General features: G+C 57.2%; 1 protein-coding gene across 1 annotated transcript in view; it reads right to left on the bottom strand.

Annotated features, from left to right (window-relative positions):
• Positions 1 to 18607, bottom strand: part of TMEM63C (transmembrane protein 63C) — a 61870-nt gene that overhangs the window by 17542 nt on the left and 25721 nt on the right. Inside the window, 8 exon segments of the mRNA XM_036012669.1 lie at positions 721 to 831; positions 2609 to 2657; positions 4065 to 4207; positions 7441 to 7478; positions 11981 to 12062; positions 12491 to 12570; positions 13117 to 13279; positions 15735 to 15797. Of these exon segments, the coding sequence (XP_035868562.1) occupies positions 721 to 831; positions 2609 to 2657; positions 4065 to 4207; positions 7441 to 7478; positions 11981 to 12062; positions 12491 to 12570; positions 13117 to 13266 (653 nt within the window). The 5' untranslated portion in view covers positions 13267 to 13279; positions 15735 to 15797.

Below are 18607 nucleotides of genomic sequence, written 5' to 3'. Positions count from 1 at the left end.
CCGGCTGCTCCCCACCAGCTGGGACACTCTCTGGCCGTGCTCTCCTCTGACTCTCCGTGCTCCCCGTGGGGTTCCGTGCCAGCTCCCACCATGGTGAGTTGCCCCTTGCTGCCCCCTTTTGTCAGAGGTCTTCTCTCCCAGGATCAAAGGCCCCCCCACCAGTAGTTTTTTTTATGGGATCCCCTCCCAAATAAACCAGTGCTGTTCAAATCCTGTCTTAGGGTCTGCTTGGGAAGTGGTGGTTGGGGGAGGGTGAATGATGCGAACCAAGACAGTGGGGAGACATGGAGACAGAACATGGGGTCTCTGACCTCAGAAGATTCTGGAAGGCTACAAAAGGTTGGGGAATGGCTGGAGTGGGCAAGACTAGGGAAAATATTTAGCCAGTGGCTCGGCAGGGGCATTGGCCCCTTATGATGCTGGTCTAAGTGTTTCTTGCTTTTAAGTTTCCAGACGGTGAGGAGGCCCCGGGGTCCCTGGAGAGGGGACAGGGCAGCAGGGGTGGAGGGGCAGGAGGCACCCAGGAGCAGCTGTTTACCGACAAGATTGGAAGTGGCTCAGCGGTTTAACCACCTGGGGTGCCAGGTGCTGGTTCGCAGGGCTAAGGGGGGGACTGCTCCCCAGGGCGGTGCAGCTGAGCAGCCCTGGAGGTGGGACTGGTGGGGTCCAGCTGGGGAGGGGCCTGGCTGGGGGAGAGCAGTCCTGGGCGCTCTTTTCATTACCTTGGAGCTCTTCTTGAGCACAAACCCTGAGCAGTGATGAGTCATAAACAAGAGGTTGGTGATGAAGTAGAGGAAGGAGAAGAAGCTATGCAGCCACAGGATCTTACTCCTGCCAGGAGCAAGACACAGGAGGGTGAGACCCCCTCTCCCACCACAGTCTCCCCGTGCCCCCTCTCCCACACACACAGTGGTCCCCCGACCCCTCTCTGGTGCTTCCAGGACACTCGGGCACCTGGAGGGAACAGCCGTGGTGGGACGAGTGTGTCCCGCTCTAGCTAAAGGAGGTTACCGTTCTCTGCGTGCTTGCTATATGCCGGGCCCAGGGCGGGGCTAGATGCTTGGCATACGTGTTCTCACTAGACTCTCACACCACGCGAGGGCAGGACTGTGACTGTCTTTATTTTACCGCTAGGGACACGAGGGCCAGGGCAGTAGGGGAGTGGCCTGAGGTCGTTCCTAGCCACAGCAGAAGCAGTGAGACTTCATTGCTATGTCACCGCCGGGTTGTGCTGCCAGTGGCTGCAACTCAGACCTCCACTGCTGCCTGACCTTTGGGATGCGGGAGTCTGGGGTCCTGGGCAGGCACAGAGGGAGGAGGACCTGGCAGACTGGTGACACCTCCCACGGGGCAGGAAGGGCGGTGACCTTGGGCTGTGGGCTCCCGTGACGCTGTCCCAAGGCATTCTGGCCAGGATGACTGTTCAGAAATAGGGCCACCGGAGCTGGTGCCGTTTGAGAAGAGGAAGGCTTGCCTGGCTTCGAAATACCTCCTTGCCATTCGCGCCGGTGCCCGACACTTCACCTAACGCTCCCCATCTAGATGGGCGCTCGGTCGGCAGCTTCCTCAGAGGGGTCTCTGAGGAGCATTCCAGCTCTCTGCCCAAATGGATTTATGGGTGCTGAAGGCACTTGCTGCCTTATCTAAAACCGTTGGGAAGGTGTGGGAGCCTCATGCCAGTGGTGGCCTGGGCAGAAGCTGGTGAGCCTGCTCTGGGTCGGCGGCACCCCAGGAGGGGCTGGCTGATGAGGGCGGTGAGAAGAGACCATGGCCGCATCCTGCTGGTTGGGGAGCTGGGTGCTGGTTGCTGAGGGATCGCAGGGGTGCAGAGGCAGGGCGTCGGGAGTGGGGAGGGCGGGCAGGAGCGTGCAAACCTCCACTCACACCTGCTGGAAATACCGCTTCCCCTGTCTCAGGCAGCCAGCCGAGCCTGGCCGAGACACCTGGGGGGCCCGTTTTCTCAGCACGGACCAGGGAGGTCCCATCTGCCAACTTGATTCGGATACCCATTGGGTTGGCTGACACTAAAAATCCATGGTTCCTAGGCCACGAGGCCTAGAGGAAGCTTAGAGATCATGGCCAACAGCCCTTCCCCAACCACAGACTAGTAATGCAGCTCAGAGGGACAGACACACTGTCCCAGGACCCTGGGCCGGCTAATGGCAGACGTGGGGCATGAACCCAGGCTCTTCCGTCCCTCCACTGTGGTCTGTGCTTCACTCTATTACCCGGCCCTATTTTGTGGGCAGGGAAGAAATACCTCAGACCTCTACTTGCTATGGGGTCATGGCCTGTTGGGAACTGGACACACTAAGCAAATAGGGCCATCTCTCCAAGTCTTCAGGAGCGGCTGGTCTGGGTCGTTCCACCCATCACAGAGACACTGTACGGAGACGCCCATTACAGGGGATGCTGAGGCACCAGCAGTCCTGCCTCCACCAAGAGAGTTCGACTTTTGGCATCTCACTTAGGCACCTGGGCCCCCAAGGAAACCAGGCCTTTCTTGTCAGCCAAGAGGCACCCATGTTACAGGCCCACACACTGGACACCCCCTCTCCCACCAACATCCCCGCCAGTAGAATGGGAGGTAAGAGGGTCAGGTACCTACTTTGTGGAGACATTGATGATGGTAGTCCGGCCAAAGTGACTGTCCTTTTCTGAAGGAGAAGAAAGAAGCTGACCTCAAGCATGGCGCATGGTGTGGTGCCAGAATTCCAGCTTCTCGAATGAGTGCCCGAGGCCCATGATCTGCTCTTCCTTCGAGTTCCCCAGGACTGGCCCCCAACTCCCAACAGAAACAGCAGAAGCCTCCTCTTCTCCCTGCGTCTGTGACTGGGGCTCCTCGACCAGGAGGCTAAACCCAGTCTTGGTGCGGCGTCCCCAGAGCATGGCCGACACACAACTGATGCCCTGTAGGTGCCTGTTGGGGGAACCTAAGTCCCGCCCTGAACAGGATGATGGACTCAGCAGCACTGTCACCACTGGCCGTGGCTACAAGAACCTGAAACTCCAGAAAACGGGAGGCTCCCTCATTTGGACAGAGTAAACCCTCCAGCCGAGTATGCCAGTTTGCCAGTTTAGACACCTCCAGGGCTGGTGAAATGTGTCTAGAAATCCTGCATTCTCCTGTCACTGCAGATGCCCTGGCTCAAGATGGGAATCTGGGCGGACGGGCTCAGTCATTGTTTGCTCTGCTACTGGTGCCTGGTGGCGTGGATGCCACGTGCTACGTTGAGTTCACTGAGGTCTACTGGTCTACCTCTGGCCAGAGGGGAGAGAAGTAGAAACCTGAGCAATCAGGTAAAGCTGGCTGCCACCTGGGCACTTAAGTACAGTTCTACGCCACCTAGTTGTACAGCCTTCACACAGCCAGCCCTTCCCGTGTCCAGGTGAGGCACTGGCTGTCACTCACGGAGCACCTCCCACAGCGGCACTGTGCCGGGCACTTGGCAGGCACTGTCTCTCCATCCCCGCGATGGTCCGGGAGACCAGGGCCTGGGGGCATCGACTTACCAAATAGAAGATGAAATAGTTTGCTACACTGGGCAAAGGCAGTTTCTGGGAAGTAGACGTGGGAATCAAGATTTTTTTTTTTTGCCTTTGAATCCCAAGCCCTCGCCCATGATGTTATTTTGTCAAAAGGACTTAACTCATTATAACAAGTGTGGGAAGAAGCCTCATGAGACGAATTCTGCACCTACAACCTGTGCCCATCAGTGTGAGGACAATCAGGTCCGAGGGCTTCGCAGGTCGGAAAAGGACCTCCAGGAATACCTGGCCAGGTCTGTGCTGCATGGGGTCAGAAATAAACGCTCAGTTCTAGACTGAGTTACTACTAGTAGGTGTCTGCTAGGTGCCAGGCACCGGGTTAAACTTGTGACAAAGGAGGGACCATCTCCAGTCTCCAGGTGACAAAAACCGAAGCACGGGTTGCCTGAGGTGACGTAAGCATGGTAATTATGAGACGTGGAGTTAGAACTCCCGGGACCCAGACTCTGGCCCACCTACCAGCCCAACCTCGAGGTCTAGTGGCCGAGGCCCGGGGCCCACAGAGCTCTGCCTACCCAGTTGGTTCCCAGTGTAGTTGATGGGGAGGATGATGCCCAAGGATGGGATGCAGAGGATGGACACAAATATGATGAGATGGTACTGGAACGAGATGTAGATGCGGGCATCGTCTCCACACTTGCTGATCAGATCTTTGTTCCTGGAAGAGACACAGACAAGGACATTCATGCCCCAGGAGCCAGGGTGGCCACAGCCTTAGTTGGAGGTGGGGAGTAGGTAGAGGAAAGGGAGAGAGGATTACCCCCTTGGCCCCAAGTTGGAATTTTTGTACAAAATATCACCACTCTTTTTAAAGCCACTGCTATGCCCGGAAGGTACTCCACTGAATTCCACAGGCTCATCAAAGACGGAGGCTGTGTCTCGAGTAAGAACACAGAGGCGCTCTCGTCTCTCCACAAGGAACAAGACGGCTCCCCGCCTGCTCCCGTGACTTCGGCTGCAGCCTCTGTGCCCCCATCTAAACCACTGGCTCCACATTTTCTCCTGCGCTTTCATCCTGTTTTTTCCAGTGGCTTGCTGGTCAACTCACATGCTTGGCCTGGCTGTGTCTCAGCACTTTCCCAACTCATTGTGTCCTGCCGTCTTCCAGCTAGAGGCGTCACTGTTCTCCCCAGAAACCAGGCCTTGGTCTCGTCCTCTTTCTTACCCAGGTGGGAGCCGTGGCCCACTGACTGCAGCCCCTGAGCTCTGGAGCCTGTGCCCCCTCCCCGCTGTTTCCCTGGCCACCACCCCCTCTCACCTGGGCACTGGAGTCACCTCGGCTGCTCACCTTGCCTTCAAACCTTCCCTGCTGCCATTCACTACCCACCTGCCCCCTGGATCCCTGCCTATACACAGACACATCCTGAGTTTCCTGTTCAGAAAGAGAATTGCTGCCCTGGCTGGTGTGGCTCAGTTAGTTGGAGCATTGTTCCATAAACAAAAGGTTTGGGGTGGGGTTCGATTCCCAGTCAGGGCACATACCTAGGTTGCAGGTTCTATCCCTGGTCTGGGAGTGTATTGGAGGCAACCAGTCTATGTTTCTCTCTCACATCAGTGTTTCTCTCCCTCCCTTCCTCTCCCCAAGAAAAAAAAAATAACATGAAAAAATGTCTTCAAGTGAGGATTAAAAAAAAAGTAATTGCTCCCTACTGCCTTAGAATGGTAGTCAAGATACCAGCTAAGCCTTCGAGCCCTTCTCTTGCCACGCACCCTTGCTTCTGGCCACTTCAGAAGAACTGCCACTTCGGAACACTTCCTGCCTGTCTCTGCCCCAAACCTTTGCTCACACAGTCCTTTACTTCCAACAGGCCTTCCACATCACAGCGGTCGAAATTCTTCCCATCCTTCAAGGCCTAGCTCAAAAACCCTGCTTCTCCTGATCCTGTAGATGGAACTAATTTCTTGCTCTCCTAAATGCCCTTTGCACAGCAATTATAAATGCCCCCCATTATGAAATTATACATAGTGAGTCTTGTTAACCCTTTGCTTCTCCAACTAGGCTGCACGGCCTTAATGCACTGGGGTGCTGGCCACCTTATCCCTGCTCAGTAAGTGTGTTAGGCTGTCTTCTAGGCATTGCCCTCAAAGTGAGCAGGATGTGTAGTGCACTGCGCAGCCTCCCTCCCTCCCCTGACAACGTGTTCCTGATGGAGGGGCCTTTGGGGGCAGGCAGGGGGAAGAGGGTGCTCACACATGCACACACACACACACACACACACACACTCACACAAGCTGGCTTCCTGCTGGCCTCCATGCCCAGGCATGCACACGAACAGTCGTGCATGCAGACACTCACCAGCGCGGTGACCTGCATCTTTTATTTCATACTCACATGTGCACCACAGACACCAATGACACGAATCTCTGTGTTCTACATGCATTCCCCGCCTTCCGCACACAGACGCCTTCTCCCCTGCCCCGTGAATATCCACTGACACACCAGCAGGCAGCAGAGCAAATCCAGAAAGTCGGCCTCAGACCTGAGTGTGTGGGCAGTGCAGACAGGCTCCCATTCACCATTTTTCCTCCCCTTTCCCATGCACACGGCTGGCTGATTTGCCATCACTCATCAGCTTGCTAAACCCAGGGACCTAGAGCTAACCCATATAGCTTCCCAGGCAAACAAGCTCCAAATGCTCTCTCATGCATTATTGGTTATTTTCTAAATGCAAAAATAGTAGATGCTTGTTGAAAAGAAAAGAGAATCCCCTGAAACTGTGACGGGATTGCCCCTGCAGAGTGGGTTCATGAAGAGGGGCATGAGAGATGTGGGTGGGCTTCCGTGTTTCTCTTAATGAAATGCATGCGTGTGAGCTTATGCATGTGTGTGAGCTTGTGCATGTTTCAAAACCTAACAGAACAAAACTAGAGAAGGTGCCCAGAAATAAAAGTCTCCTCTCCACTCCCCCCAATATGTGGCTGAGTTTCCTGAGCCACACACAAATTAGCCACGTTGCTTTCTGGGGACTCTGAAGAATCATGAAGGCAGGCCGGGGGGAGTTCCCCATCAGTGGGGTTGGGGTTCCAACACCAGGAATAGCAGTCCTATGAGTGTCTGCAAAGAAGCAGATGAGCAGGCCGTCCAGGCCCCCTGGAGCAGGCAGCCTCTGGAGGCAGTGAGGCGGCGCCCGAAGGCGGGTACCGCCAGGCAAGAAAGGGCCCTGCAGGAAGGGACTGAAGGACGGGCCGGGCAGGACAGGTGGAGATGCTTAGGGAGAGCCCAGGAGCGCACAGGGCGCTGAGGCGGAGGCAGAGCTGTGTGCGTGTGAGCGTGCATGCGTGTGCACATGTGTACACATATGCAGTGGGCATGGAGCTCTGGTAAGTATCTGCTTGATTGATACGTGTGTGTGGTATGGGGGAAGAAGGACAACACAGGTGACTTGGGGCCTCTCTCCTTGCCGAACGGGCTCTGGCCGTACGACGTGCAGAAGGCGAGGTGGGCGAGGGGCCGCCCCTCCGTAATCAGGCGCTGGTTCATGCAGAGAGGAAGCTACCCTTCTGCCCTGTGTGTTCTTTTTTTTCCCATTTGACAAGCGTGATGAATGATGGTCACAGAAACAAAGCAAATAGCACACAGGAAGGAGTTCTTTTTCCTGGTTTGGAGTTCATAAAAGCATTTTTACAAGCATCTGAAATGGTCCTCTCTTGAGAGCTGGGACAGGGACAGAGCGGGCTGTGGGCCACGTCCAGCTCCCATGCCACCAGCAGTAACCCGGAGCGCCCTCTGCTGGAGCCATGCGGGGGTGCAGCCATGCGGGGCTGGTCAGTGGGGAGTAGGGTACAGAACTGAGGCCCGGGCCTGTCATGCAGGGTAGGCGACCCCCGCCCCACCCCGCCCCCAAATAAGACAACTCTGTTGTCACAAACTCAGAAAGCTTGGGCACTTACTTCATGGTGATGGTGTTGAAGAACCAGGAATAGAAGCCCTGCGGGGAAAGGAGAGAAAGCATGAGAAACTCCAGCTCTGGGAACCCAGGCAGCAGGTGCGTCACCCAAGGCCGTGTCCATGTGGGGACTCCTCCTCAGGTGGGAGACCTCAGGATGGAGCCTGTGTCCTGGGAGGAAGCTGACATGGCCTGGAATCAGTAGTGGCTGTGGAGGGAGATGCCCCATTAGTGAGTCACCATCCCTGCCATCTGGCGCCCTGCTATGGGAAATGAGGGCCTGGGCTAGAGGGAGAGAAGGGACTCTCTCTAGGGTGGACATCAGTTGCTTTCCACCTGCCCCTCATTGCTTCCTTCTGGGAACTGCCCCTCCCCATGTCCGGTGGGTTGTCCATCAAGTAGGCAGCTGCCACCAATGGTCAGGTGACCAAGGGGACCATGACCCAAGTAGGGCCAATCAGAATTCTCTTGCAGGGATTGATGTGGGTGCTGGGAGAGAGGCTCCCCCTCCCTCTGAATACCATGAAGCCAGAAGTGGTGCAGTGCTGTTGATGCCGTGCGCAGGATCATGCCTGAGAGAAAAGGCCAGTTCGGATGAGAAAGGACCAGAGAGGGGATCCTGCTGGCAACTCTAGGCTTCTTGATCTAGCTATACCTGAAGCAGCTGCTCCTCTTGTACTTCCCCACACTCGAGCCACACATTACCCTTTATTGTAAGACTTTTGAGCTGGATTTTTTCTCTTGTATCTGAGGGTCCTGCTGGTTATGCCTTTCTCTTGGGATCTTACTGTGTGGAGTTTCTAGGTGGTGGGGAGAGGTGGCCTCGGCCTTGGGGTGGGGGCTGGGAGGGCCTAGAGAGGGAGTCAGCTAAGGGAGAGTGTGTGAGCAGGGTCTAGGATACATGGCTGTAAAAGCTGCCAGATCTGGTTAAGTTACCCTGGTGCATGCGTCCTTCTGGGACCCTAGAGGGTTTATAACAAAACCTTGGGAAAGGTTGCAGCTCCTGATTGGCCACATTTGGGTCATGAGCACGTCAGTGAACCAGGCAGTCCCACTGGTTGATGGCCCTCTGGAACCACAGGCATTGGGGAAGGGAGTATGTCCCAAAAGGGAACAACGTGGGGCAAACAACCAAGAAAAGGAGGAAGTTCCTTGCTGCCTTCTGCATAAGACCCACCTTCTAGGTGCCCCTCCTTGTGCTGGGTTGATTGACAGTGGGAATGTCCACTCAGGGAGCGTCCACTGCAGGGCCCCATTTCCCCAGCTACATCCTGGAGAACTAAAATAAGGTCGGACGCCCAGGAATGCATCAGAGCCATGACGAGGACCAGCAGCACAGCGATGGCAGCAGCGGCTGGGAAGATCCCCAGGGAGGGGCTGACGTGCAAGACAAGACTTGGGCTGAGAGTCCCCATGCCACCCCTCCCCGCACGGAGAGTCTCTCCCCACAGCCCACCTCTGGGCAAACAGGGCTGTGAGTTCCTGAGGGAACAAGCAGGTTTGTTGATGGCTCCTCGGGGTCATGCACAGTGGAGGGCACACCTTCCCCGGAATCATTGCCACCCCTTGGCCAACAGGTGCACAGGTGTTTGCCACACAGGGTACATACATGTCCTGGAACTCACACAGGACAGGACCATCGGGAAAGGGCAGAGCCAGTAAGTAGAAGTGTGGTCTGGGTGCCCATGAAAATCACAGATGAGCGAGTGAGCACGTGTGGGCTCACCTCTCTCTCTGTCTCTCTCTCACACCCCCCATATATATATATATATACACACCGTAGCTTGGAAAGGCATAACCCATTCAGAAAACTTAGCAGCTGAACAGTGGGCCTGAGGAGCAGATGCCACCTCCCCTCCGCTCCCCACCCCTGCAGGAAACGGCCACACGTTCCCAGGGGCCAGCTCAGCTGATAAGACCGAACGACAGTGGTGAGTTCACTGCACCTGTCTTGGTGGCCCTATCCTCCCTGCCCCGCTCCCGACGCATGCGCAGTGGCAGCTGCCCTGACTGGCGCGGGGCACGCCGGGAGCCCTGTTTGCGTCCCACACCCCTCAGCCCGGCTCGGACCGCCGTCCTGGCTGGGGCACTCTGCCTCCTTGCCGCATTCCTACTGTCTTCGCCTTGACTGCCCTTAGCCACCGTAACAATTTCACTTCTTAGATACTTTTTAAATAAAATGATTTTTGGTCATTTTAAATTTAACTACCAACCAAAGTGGTGTTTCTACAAAGAAACCCAAGAGCCACGTTGCAAGGTAAGTGCGCCTGTCCCTACCCTATGGAGGAAGGACCTGTCTGAGGCTCCCCACTCCGACTGGCAGATCCTGGCCAGTAACGGGACTTGGTCCCGGGAGGGGTGACAATGGGAGGAGCATGTTCCTACTCCCTCACTGGGCCCAGTAGATCTGTGTGGCGTCCTAACCACACAGCAGGCCGGGCTGGGTGCCGGGACAGCGGTGAGCACGACCAGGTCAGCCCTGGCTCTCACTGGGAAAGTAGGCACCCTAGCCCGATGGGGTGGGTGTGGCATCACAGCCCGTGTGATGAGCGTGCGGAAAAGGAACGCTTTTTCAGCAGATGCAGACCCAGACGGGGTGGGGAGCGGTGCTGCGCTGGAGTCGGAACAAAGGGTGGGTGTGTGGGCTCCGAGACAGGCCAGTGGGGAAGGTGGGGCGGGAAGAGCAGGGGGAGGAGGTGCTGTTTTCGGGGACCTGAAAGGTGGCCGATGGGCCAGGGGAGGAGGAGCTGGAAGGAGAAGGAGAAAGTGACAGGCAGACGAGAGGCCAAGCCATGAGATCACGGTGTCTGCAATTTGTTCCGAGAGCATCAGGAAGCCACTGAAGGTTGGGGCAGGGGGATGGGTGTCCCCGTTCTTGCGGGCCACTCTGGATGGGGCAGGGGACAAGTGTGGACCTGGAGACCAATCAGAGCCCACTGCAGGCATCTAAGCAAGAGACGGGACAGAGGCCTGGAGAGGGGACAGGGGATGCGGGAAGAAGTGGAGAGAAACGCAGCCGAGAAGGTAAAAGCAACACAGTCTGGCCAGGAAACTGGCTGTGCCTGGGGGCCTGGGAGAGAGAAGGGAGGTGCAGCGGGTGGGGGGTGGGAAAGTCTGAGATTGGGGCTCTAGGAAGAGCGGTCACAGTGTGTTTGGGACAAATTAAACTCAAACGCCTTTACAATACCCAAGTGGGGATATTTCCAAGGCCACGGGATAAACAGGGCAGGAGGCCAGGGGAAGGTTTAGCAGGAGACAGGAACTCGGGGGGATCAGTGTACAGGCGGCAAGGGAAGCCATGAGCGTGGCTGACGTTTCCAGGAGAGGGGGAGTGGAGATCCCGGGGAGAGGGTCTGGGCTCAGCTGTGGGGGATTCGCAGTGTGGAGGGGTCACCTGCTGAGGGGTCACCGGTCGAGGGGTCGGAGAGGAGGAACAGGCAGAGAAGCAGAAGGAAAACCCACAGAGCGCGCTGTCAGCAGAAGCAACGGAGAGTGCCTGTGTGAGAAGGGAAGACGGCCCACAGGGTCAGCTGTTTCCGAGACATCAGACAAGACCAGATGAGACCGGAGGACAGCCCGCTGGGTTTCGGGCACGGGGCCACCGTGCACTCTGGGGGCCGTCTGGAGATACTAACCGCATGGGGTGGGAGGATGGGGTGGAAGCCACACTCGAGGGAGCAAGGGAGCGGAGCAGTGAAGGGGAGGCGAGGAAACAAAGACAAGCAAGCACAGCCGGCTGGACTGACCGGGCAGAGGGAGGCAGGCCGTCCTGGGGGGTGTGGTGGGCGAGGGAGGTGTGCAGGGCCCCCTCTCCTGCATTTTGTCCCTGCTCCCACGTCATCTTCTGCCCCAGACCATCCCTGGCCACGGACTGCAATGCTTTGGCCCCATTCCATCGTCGCCGTTGGGTGCCTTCCCTGCCCCCTTTCCCTTCACACACCTCCCACGGCCCTGCATGCGTCTGTCTGGGTGTCTCTCATCCAGGAAAAAAGTGCTGGGAGGCAGGACTGGGCCCCCGACCAGACCAGCGGCTGGCACACGGCAGGTGCTCCACCGCGACTGTCTGAGCAAGCAAAGGAGCCCCAGTGGAGGGCCGGCACCCGGCAGGAGCGAGAAGGAGAGAGAAGACGGGGCTCTGTGGGGCAGCCTGGCCGGCAGGAAGCTGAGGGAGTCCCTGCCTGTTTTCTTGAATCTTCTGTGTGAAGAGGAAGGTGAGCCCTTGGCTCAGAGTGGGAGCTCGGGGCAGGATGTGGGCTGTGAGAAGGGTTGGTGATTTGGGAGAAGTAGGCAAGGTAGTTTCTCAAGTCCTTTTAAAAGGCTGGAACTAGCTAACACATCCTTGGCACCCTGGAAATAGGTGCAGTGACTACCTCCGTATTTCTGCAAACAGCCTGGCGAGGCTGAGGAGGGTGTCCTCGGCCACACGGCAAGATGAGGCCGGGCCTGGCTGACCGCAAAGCCCTAACCGTGAACGTGCCCCTTCCCGCTGCGGCCCAGAGCCAGGACCGCCCCGCCCCGCCCGGCCCGGCCCACCTGGCACTCACCTTGTCCTTGTGCTCCATCTCCAGGGAAACATCCGAGGGCGACGTCTTCTCACTCTGCTCCCCATAGATCAGCGAGGTCAGGCTGCAGCGCGGACACGTGGCAGGGAGGCGGGAAAGGAGAGGAGAGGCCTCAGGCATCTGCCTGGCTTCTCCCCTGCTCCCCACCGAGGACCAGCTGGTGGCAGACCCGCCTCGGCTCGTTTGCTGAGCACGCCGCTTTGGGTACCAACGGTGACCACCCCTGTCGCCAGGTGCCTGACACATCTTGGGCGTCACGGGATCCAGAAAGCCTGAGGTCTGAGAAAAAGTGGCCTCGTGCCCAGAGATGGCTGCCCTCCAAGTCGCCTTCGTGTGGGGAAGACCAGAGCAGGGGAAGGGTGGGCGACGGGATGCCACCTGCTGACGCGACACCGGCTGCAGCTGGGGCCCTGGTCACAGCCGTGTCCTGGTGGCAGCCATTCCCCCAGGCAGCGAGAGCAGCTCTCAGACTGACCCCCAGCCTCTCCTCACCTGTCGTTGTTTATCAGCAGAGCCAGGCGCCCATAGTCCCACGCAGCTTTCCGGAGGAAGGAATACACCAAGACGATGAGCTACAGGCCAGGGAAGGAGATACAGGGCAAGGGAGCTCGAGGTGCCTTTCCCTCGGCGGGCCCCTGCATTTCCCTGGGAAAATCCCTGTCCCTGAGGTCACCAGGGGGTCCCCCCCTAGGTGGCCAGCTCTGTCAAGGTAGGGACATGCCTTTTCAACTCTGGATTCCCTGGGTCCACCTAGCAGCTTCTTGGCACAGAGTGGATGTTTGGGGTTGGTTGAATGAGGGTGCCGATGATGTGTTTAGAACTACTGGGCGAGATGCTCCTTGAAGAAACCAGCCAGGGGGAGGGCGAAGGGAGGCCCCAGGGCCCTGGCCAGGTGCGCCTTTGGACAGCAGTGCTTGGGAAACTTCCTGTTTTTCCAGCCCTCTCTTCTCCAAGGCCCACCGACTAGGGCCACCCTGGGTGGGACGGTCATTCAGGGAGTCCCCATCACTGCAGCTGGGGTCCGTGTGGGGACTGCTGGGGCCCCTGCTGCATCACTCATGAAAGCTCCGCCCCAGCGGAGACCCCGAGGTCTGCTCATCACGGCGCCCAGGACTCACCACCCACAAGACGATGTTGAGGCACAGCACGGTGGGGATGCCCCCGAAGGGCTGCCCCCGCAGGACGGTGCTCCGGTACTGAAAGCATTCGCTCGCCGACATGTTCTGTGCCTTTTCCACCACGTTCAGGTTGCCCGGCGAGGCAGCCATCCTGCAAGGCTCCCTGGTGAACAGAGGGGTGTCCGGGTCAGACACCAGGAGTGTCTCTCGCTGTGCAAAACGCAGGGGCCTGCCGGGGAGCTGGGGGAGGTGTGCTGGGTGCACCCCAGGCCCCACGCCCAGTGCTGGCTGGTGGAGGTGGGACAGCCGCCCTCAGACGGCACGCAGCCCCCACCCCCCCAGGCAGGAGAACTGCTTCCTCACACCCTGGGCCGTGCTGCCGGGACAGCCCAGATCGCCAGGGATCGTTGGCATTCCGTACCACTTGATCCCTTTACAAAAAGAACTGTAAAACGCACATCTAAACGGTCTTCTTCATGCTACCTTTGTAAAGCTTTTCTTGTATGTAAACAAACAAACATCACAAAGGCCAGGCAGTTCTCAGAGGGAAATGTGAAGTTTGGAGGAGGGAGCCGCTGCATTCGCGGGACCCCCTGCAGATGGGGCTCCCGGGTGCCCACCTGGAACACCTGCACCTCTCCAGTTCCCAGGAGAGGCGACAGCTCCCAAGACAAAATTAGGTGAGGATGGCGAGCACCTGGCATGTGGCAGCGACCCAGTGACATCACTAGCTCTGAACTAGAACCAGGGAGATCAGCACCTGCCCAGGGACCTGAGCCAACCCAGTGAGCCTGAGCGTTCTGGGGAGACTCGACTGCAGAGTTCACGGTCACCGGGTCAGTGTTCTTCAGGCTCGGGTGGGAGCGGAAAGCACAGGTGAAAACCAGAGGAGACTGGGAGCTGCTTGGGCTTATCTGCAAGGTTGTCCTGGGTTTCAAAGATCATTTGTTTTGGCTCCAGACCTCATCTGGCCCTAGAAACTCTGCATTCCCATTCAGGAGAAGTAGGTTCATTCATTCCTTCCACAAATATTTAGTGAGCAGGCCTTGGGCCAGACTAACGCCCAGGATGCATCAGTGAACAAGGCAAATAAAATCCCCCCTTGGTGGGATTCTGGGGGAAGAAGAGTATAGGGGTAAGGGGGAGATGAGACTTGTAAAGAGCGGGATTGGGGGAGGCTGCACTGAGGGGACAACACTGGGGCCCCCTCATCCCTACGCTTGAAGAGAGGGAGCAGGGCTCACAGCTGCTGGGGGGCAAGGGTGCTTCAGGCAGAGCAGAGGCCGGGGCTGCAGTGCTGCCTGGGGTGCTGTGGAAGAGCACGTCAACCACGGTGGCTGGACTGGGGAGAGTGAAGGGGCCGGGAGGGGTAGCGCCAAGGAGTGACACGAAATGAGCGATGAGTGATGTAGTAAAGGGTTCACTCTGATCCTTGGGTTGTGAATAAATGGGGGAGGGGGTCAAGCTGAGAAGCAGCAGCAGGAAGGTCAATTAGGAGGAGATTGTGTAATAGAAATCCAGGCAGTCCTAGCTGGTGGGGCTCAGTGGACTGAGCACTGGCCTGGGAACTGGAAGGTCACTGGTTCGATTCCCAGTCAGGGCACATGCCTGGGTTGCAGGCCAGGTCCCTAGTTGGAGGTGCACGGAAGGCAGCCAACTGATGTTTCTCTCCCTCTCCTTCTCCTTGCCTTCCCCTCTACTTGAAAATAAATAAATAAAATTAAAAAAAAAAAGAAAGAAAAGAAATCCAGGCAGAAGATGGTGGTAGCCTGGGCCAGGGAAGAAGCGGTGGTGAGAAGTGGTCAGGTGTTGGAACTATTTTGAAGGTGACGCCAACGAGGAGTGCTGACAGATTGGATAGGGAGGGTGGGGAGGCAGGGAGTCCAGGATGACTGTTTGTTTGTGACCCGGGCACTGGAAAAATGTAGGTGCGTTACTGGACAGGACGGACAGGGAGTTCAGACGGGGGAGTGAGCGCTGCGGGGGGGGAACCAGAGTTGGGTCTGGGCAGGCTGAGCGCAGTGTGGGGCAGACGGTTGCATCCGTGAGCGTGCAGCTCAGAGAGACTGGAGGCATTCGCATGGCGGTCACCAGCACAAGGGGACCGAGGGTCGAGCGGGGATCACCAGAGGGAGAGTGGAGAGTACGAGATCGGAGCCTTGGGAAGCTCCCATGTAGATGCTGAGGAGACAGAAAGAGAGACTGGGAGGAACAGCTGGTGAGGAAGGAGGAAAGGCAGGAGAGGGCGGTGCTCTGGAAGCCAGATAAAAAAGGTGTTTCCAGGAAAAGGGAGGGACCAGTCGTGTCAATACGGTCCAGTAAGATGACAACGGAGAATTAGCCGTAGTTGAAACACTGTAAGTAAAATGTAAACGTATAGTGTTTACAGGGAACACGGTATGTTTCAGCAGCCTTCTGCCAGAGGGTCAGAGCAGCAGGGCTGGCATTTCTAGGGTCTCTTGGTGGATGGGGCAGGCATCCAACCTCATAAAGTCGGTCACCTGCAGCGGGAAGTTCCGCTGGTGGCCACTGGGGGGAGCCCGCGCAGAGGAAGCCAGTGGAGAACTGGGGAGGGAGGCGCCCCTGGCGGGTCTGAAAGCCGTGGTGAGACTTCCTACCTGAGTCAGTTCTCCGGGGAGGGTCCAACTCTGGCCTGGAGGCTCCGCTGCGCTGCCAGGCTACTGCAAAAGAACAAATACAAAGGGGATACCGTGAGACTTAGAAACCCAGGTCTTGCTTGTCTTCTCATCTTCATCGTGGTATCTTCTGAGGCACCAAAGGCTTGAATGTTGACAAAGCCCCGTTTATCAAGTTTGCTTTTGTGAACCATATTTTGGTATCGTGTCTAAGACATCTTTGCGTGACTCAAGGTCTTAAAAGATTTTCCACTTAAAATCTAATTTGAGCTCCATGAACGACTGTCACTCATTTCAAGTTCATTTTTACACTTGGTGGGAGACGGAGTCCAGGCGCTCCTTCCGGCACGTGGCTGTCCGATCCTCCGGGATCGTTGCTTGAATCCTCTGCTTTAACACGAAGCAAGCGGCTGTATGCCCCGCTCGGGTCTGTCTGGGGAGGGGGGCCGGCCCAGGATGTGGGAGGGCTTGGCAAACTGCTACACAGGACTGGGACTGTTGTCACTAGGTGGTTAATACTCTGTCTGAGGAGGGGAGGGGGTCCTGGGCTGTGAAAAGCTCAGTATCCATCTGGCTCTAAGGAGGTTTGCGTTCTGGATGCTGCTCTTTTCCACTCCACTCCCACTCCCTCATTCTCTCTCGTTCCAAAGGCTCCCTCCCCCTTTCCTTCCTTCCTTCCACAAAGAAGGGCTGAGCGCCTGCCCCAAGCCAGGCATCCTGCTAGGCTCTGGGGTCCTGGGAGACTGGTTCCTGCCCCCTTGAGGCTCCCAGACTCCCTGAGGCCACACGCAAGCATGAAGGTACCTGCCACTGCACACTCAGATAGCCAACCAGGGTAAGGGGGCATGGGGAGGAGTCAGAGAGGCCTTCTGCAAGGAAGTGACCTCCACGCTGAGCGGGGAGCAGGTGCGTGGATGGGCCCGGTGCAGTGGGGAAGCGTGGCAGAGACCCAGAGGGGAGAGTGAGCGTGGCGGTGAGGGAAAGTGGGGATGGATATGTGTGGCTAGCAGGTAGGATGCACCACTGATTTGTTCTTTCATTTGTTCATTCATCCATTCATCCCTGCAACAAGAACTCACTGAGATCTGCTCTTGCCAGGCCCTGCACAGACCCCTGGAGGTAGAAACATGAGGTCCTCTTCATGCAGTTCACAGCCTTTGGGATTTGGCAAGAGGATTGCTGTTGGGAGGCCTGGCCAGGTTGCTGTTCCACCTGGGAGGACCCCAAGCTACAAGGTGGCGGCATCTAAGCCTGGAGTGGGGTGGGATCTACCCAGCAGGGTGGGGTTGGTACAGGGAGGTGAGGAAGGAGAGACGAGAGAGCCTCACTCCCACCTCACCCCCTCCTCAGCTTTCTAGCAGCAAGCAGAGGCAGTAATGAGGGAGCTTGTTGTCATGGAAACCTAGACCACCACCCCACCTTTTCTTTTCACCCCTAAACTATGTCTGGACCTTCTTCCCCTTCTAGAGGGAAGGCTAGCTCTTGGGTGTGAAGAAGAGGGATGGAAAGCTTTCCGGAGACCAACGCCCCGGCACAGGAAAGAACGAAACTGGAAATCCGAGTAGGATAAAGGGGCACAGAGCAGAGGCCCCCGTCTGCCCGGTGCAGGGGACATCCTGGCACTCCTCTCTCTGGCTGAGACTCTCACGTCAGAGCACAGGGAGGCTGTTCAGGGCATTGGGGGGATGGGGGTTCTCTGGGGCAGACTGTCTGGGCTTCAGTCTCCGACCCACTGTTGCTAGCTCTGGGTGACCATGGACCGTCAGTGACTTCACCTCTCTGAGCCTCAGTTTCCAGCTCTGGAGAGTGGGGGTGATGGCAGCACTGCCTCAGGGGGTTGCTGTGAACATGAGATAATTCATGCAAAGCCCTCGGCTCTGTCCTGGAGAACTGTATGTGCTCAACCATTAGCCCGGATTGGTCCACTCCTAGCCTCCTTCCACTGACTCCATTCTGGGACAGGCAAGGGGAAAGGTGAGGAGTGTGGGAAGCTTGCCCAGACCCCACAAGCTGCAGCTTGTGGGTGGCGGCTGGCTCTGTTCTTGCTGTGCTTGAAAGCAAATGTCAGCCTTGTTTGGGGGGCCAGAAAGGCCAGTGAGAGATGGTGCTAATGCTGGCTGGTGAGTCAGGATCCTCAGGCCCCTTCCTCAGCTGCACATCTTCTCTGGCAGCAGGAGCGCCTGGCCTTCCTCCCTTCCCCTTTCGCCCCCATCCCAGCCTCTAGTGGTGAAGTTGGAGGCTTAGCAGTCAGTCCTAGGCCTGGGCAGAGTTTCCCTCGGCAACTGGGCAAAGGCTTTGCAAAGAGCTCACTTTGTCTTTATTACTTCTCTGGCCCATCACTCACACCTGTCCTTCCAGACATGGCCTGATTTCAGCTACTGCTGTCCTAACTAGCCAGGCCAGCCAGCCCTTTGCTCCCCACTCCCCATCCCAAGGCCAAGTCCACTGCACGGGGAGTCCATATCCCAGAGCTACAGTGGTCCAGGAAGCCCTAAGGAGGGGCAATTTTATTAATGGCTGGCATTTATTGAGCACTTACTGTAGCATAAGTACTCCCCATTTAAATACTAGCTCATTTAATCCTCACAAGCACCCTAGGGTACTAGAATCACCCCTAGATGAAAGAGAGAATTAAGGCCCAGAGAGGTTAAATAACTTGCCCAAGGTCATGGTGTGTGTAAGTAGCAGATCTGGCTCTTCAATGTGCCAGTTCACAAGCCTTTGCTCTGCTACCTCCTGGCCCTGCTGGGCCTCTGCTGGGCTGGCAGTGCTGGGCAGGGGCAGAGGAAGGGGGCCCTCACTCAAACCCGAGTCCAGGGACAGAACCCTGCCCAGGCTTTCAGGGCGTGGCAGTG

The sequence above is a fragment of the Phyllostomus discolor genome, chromosome 1 (genome assembly GCF_004126475.2).
Source record: "Phyllostomus discolor isolate MPI-MPIP mPhyDis1 chromosome 1, mPhyDis1.pri.v3, whole genome shotgun sequence".
NCBI classification, from domain to species: domain Eukaryota; kingdom Metazoa; phylum Chordata; class Mammalia; order Chiroptera; family Phyllostomidae; genus Phyllostomus; species Phyllostomus discolor.
Note: the sequence above shows the minus strand (reverse complement) of the source record. Positions and strands in the feature narration are given on the sequence as shown.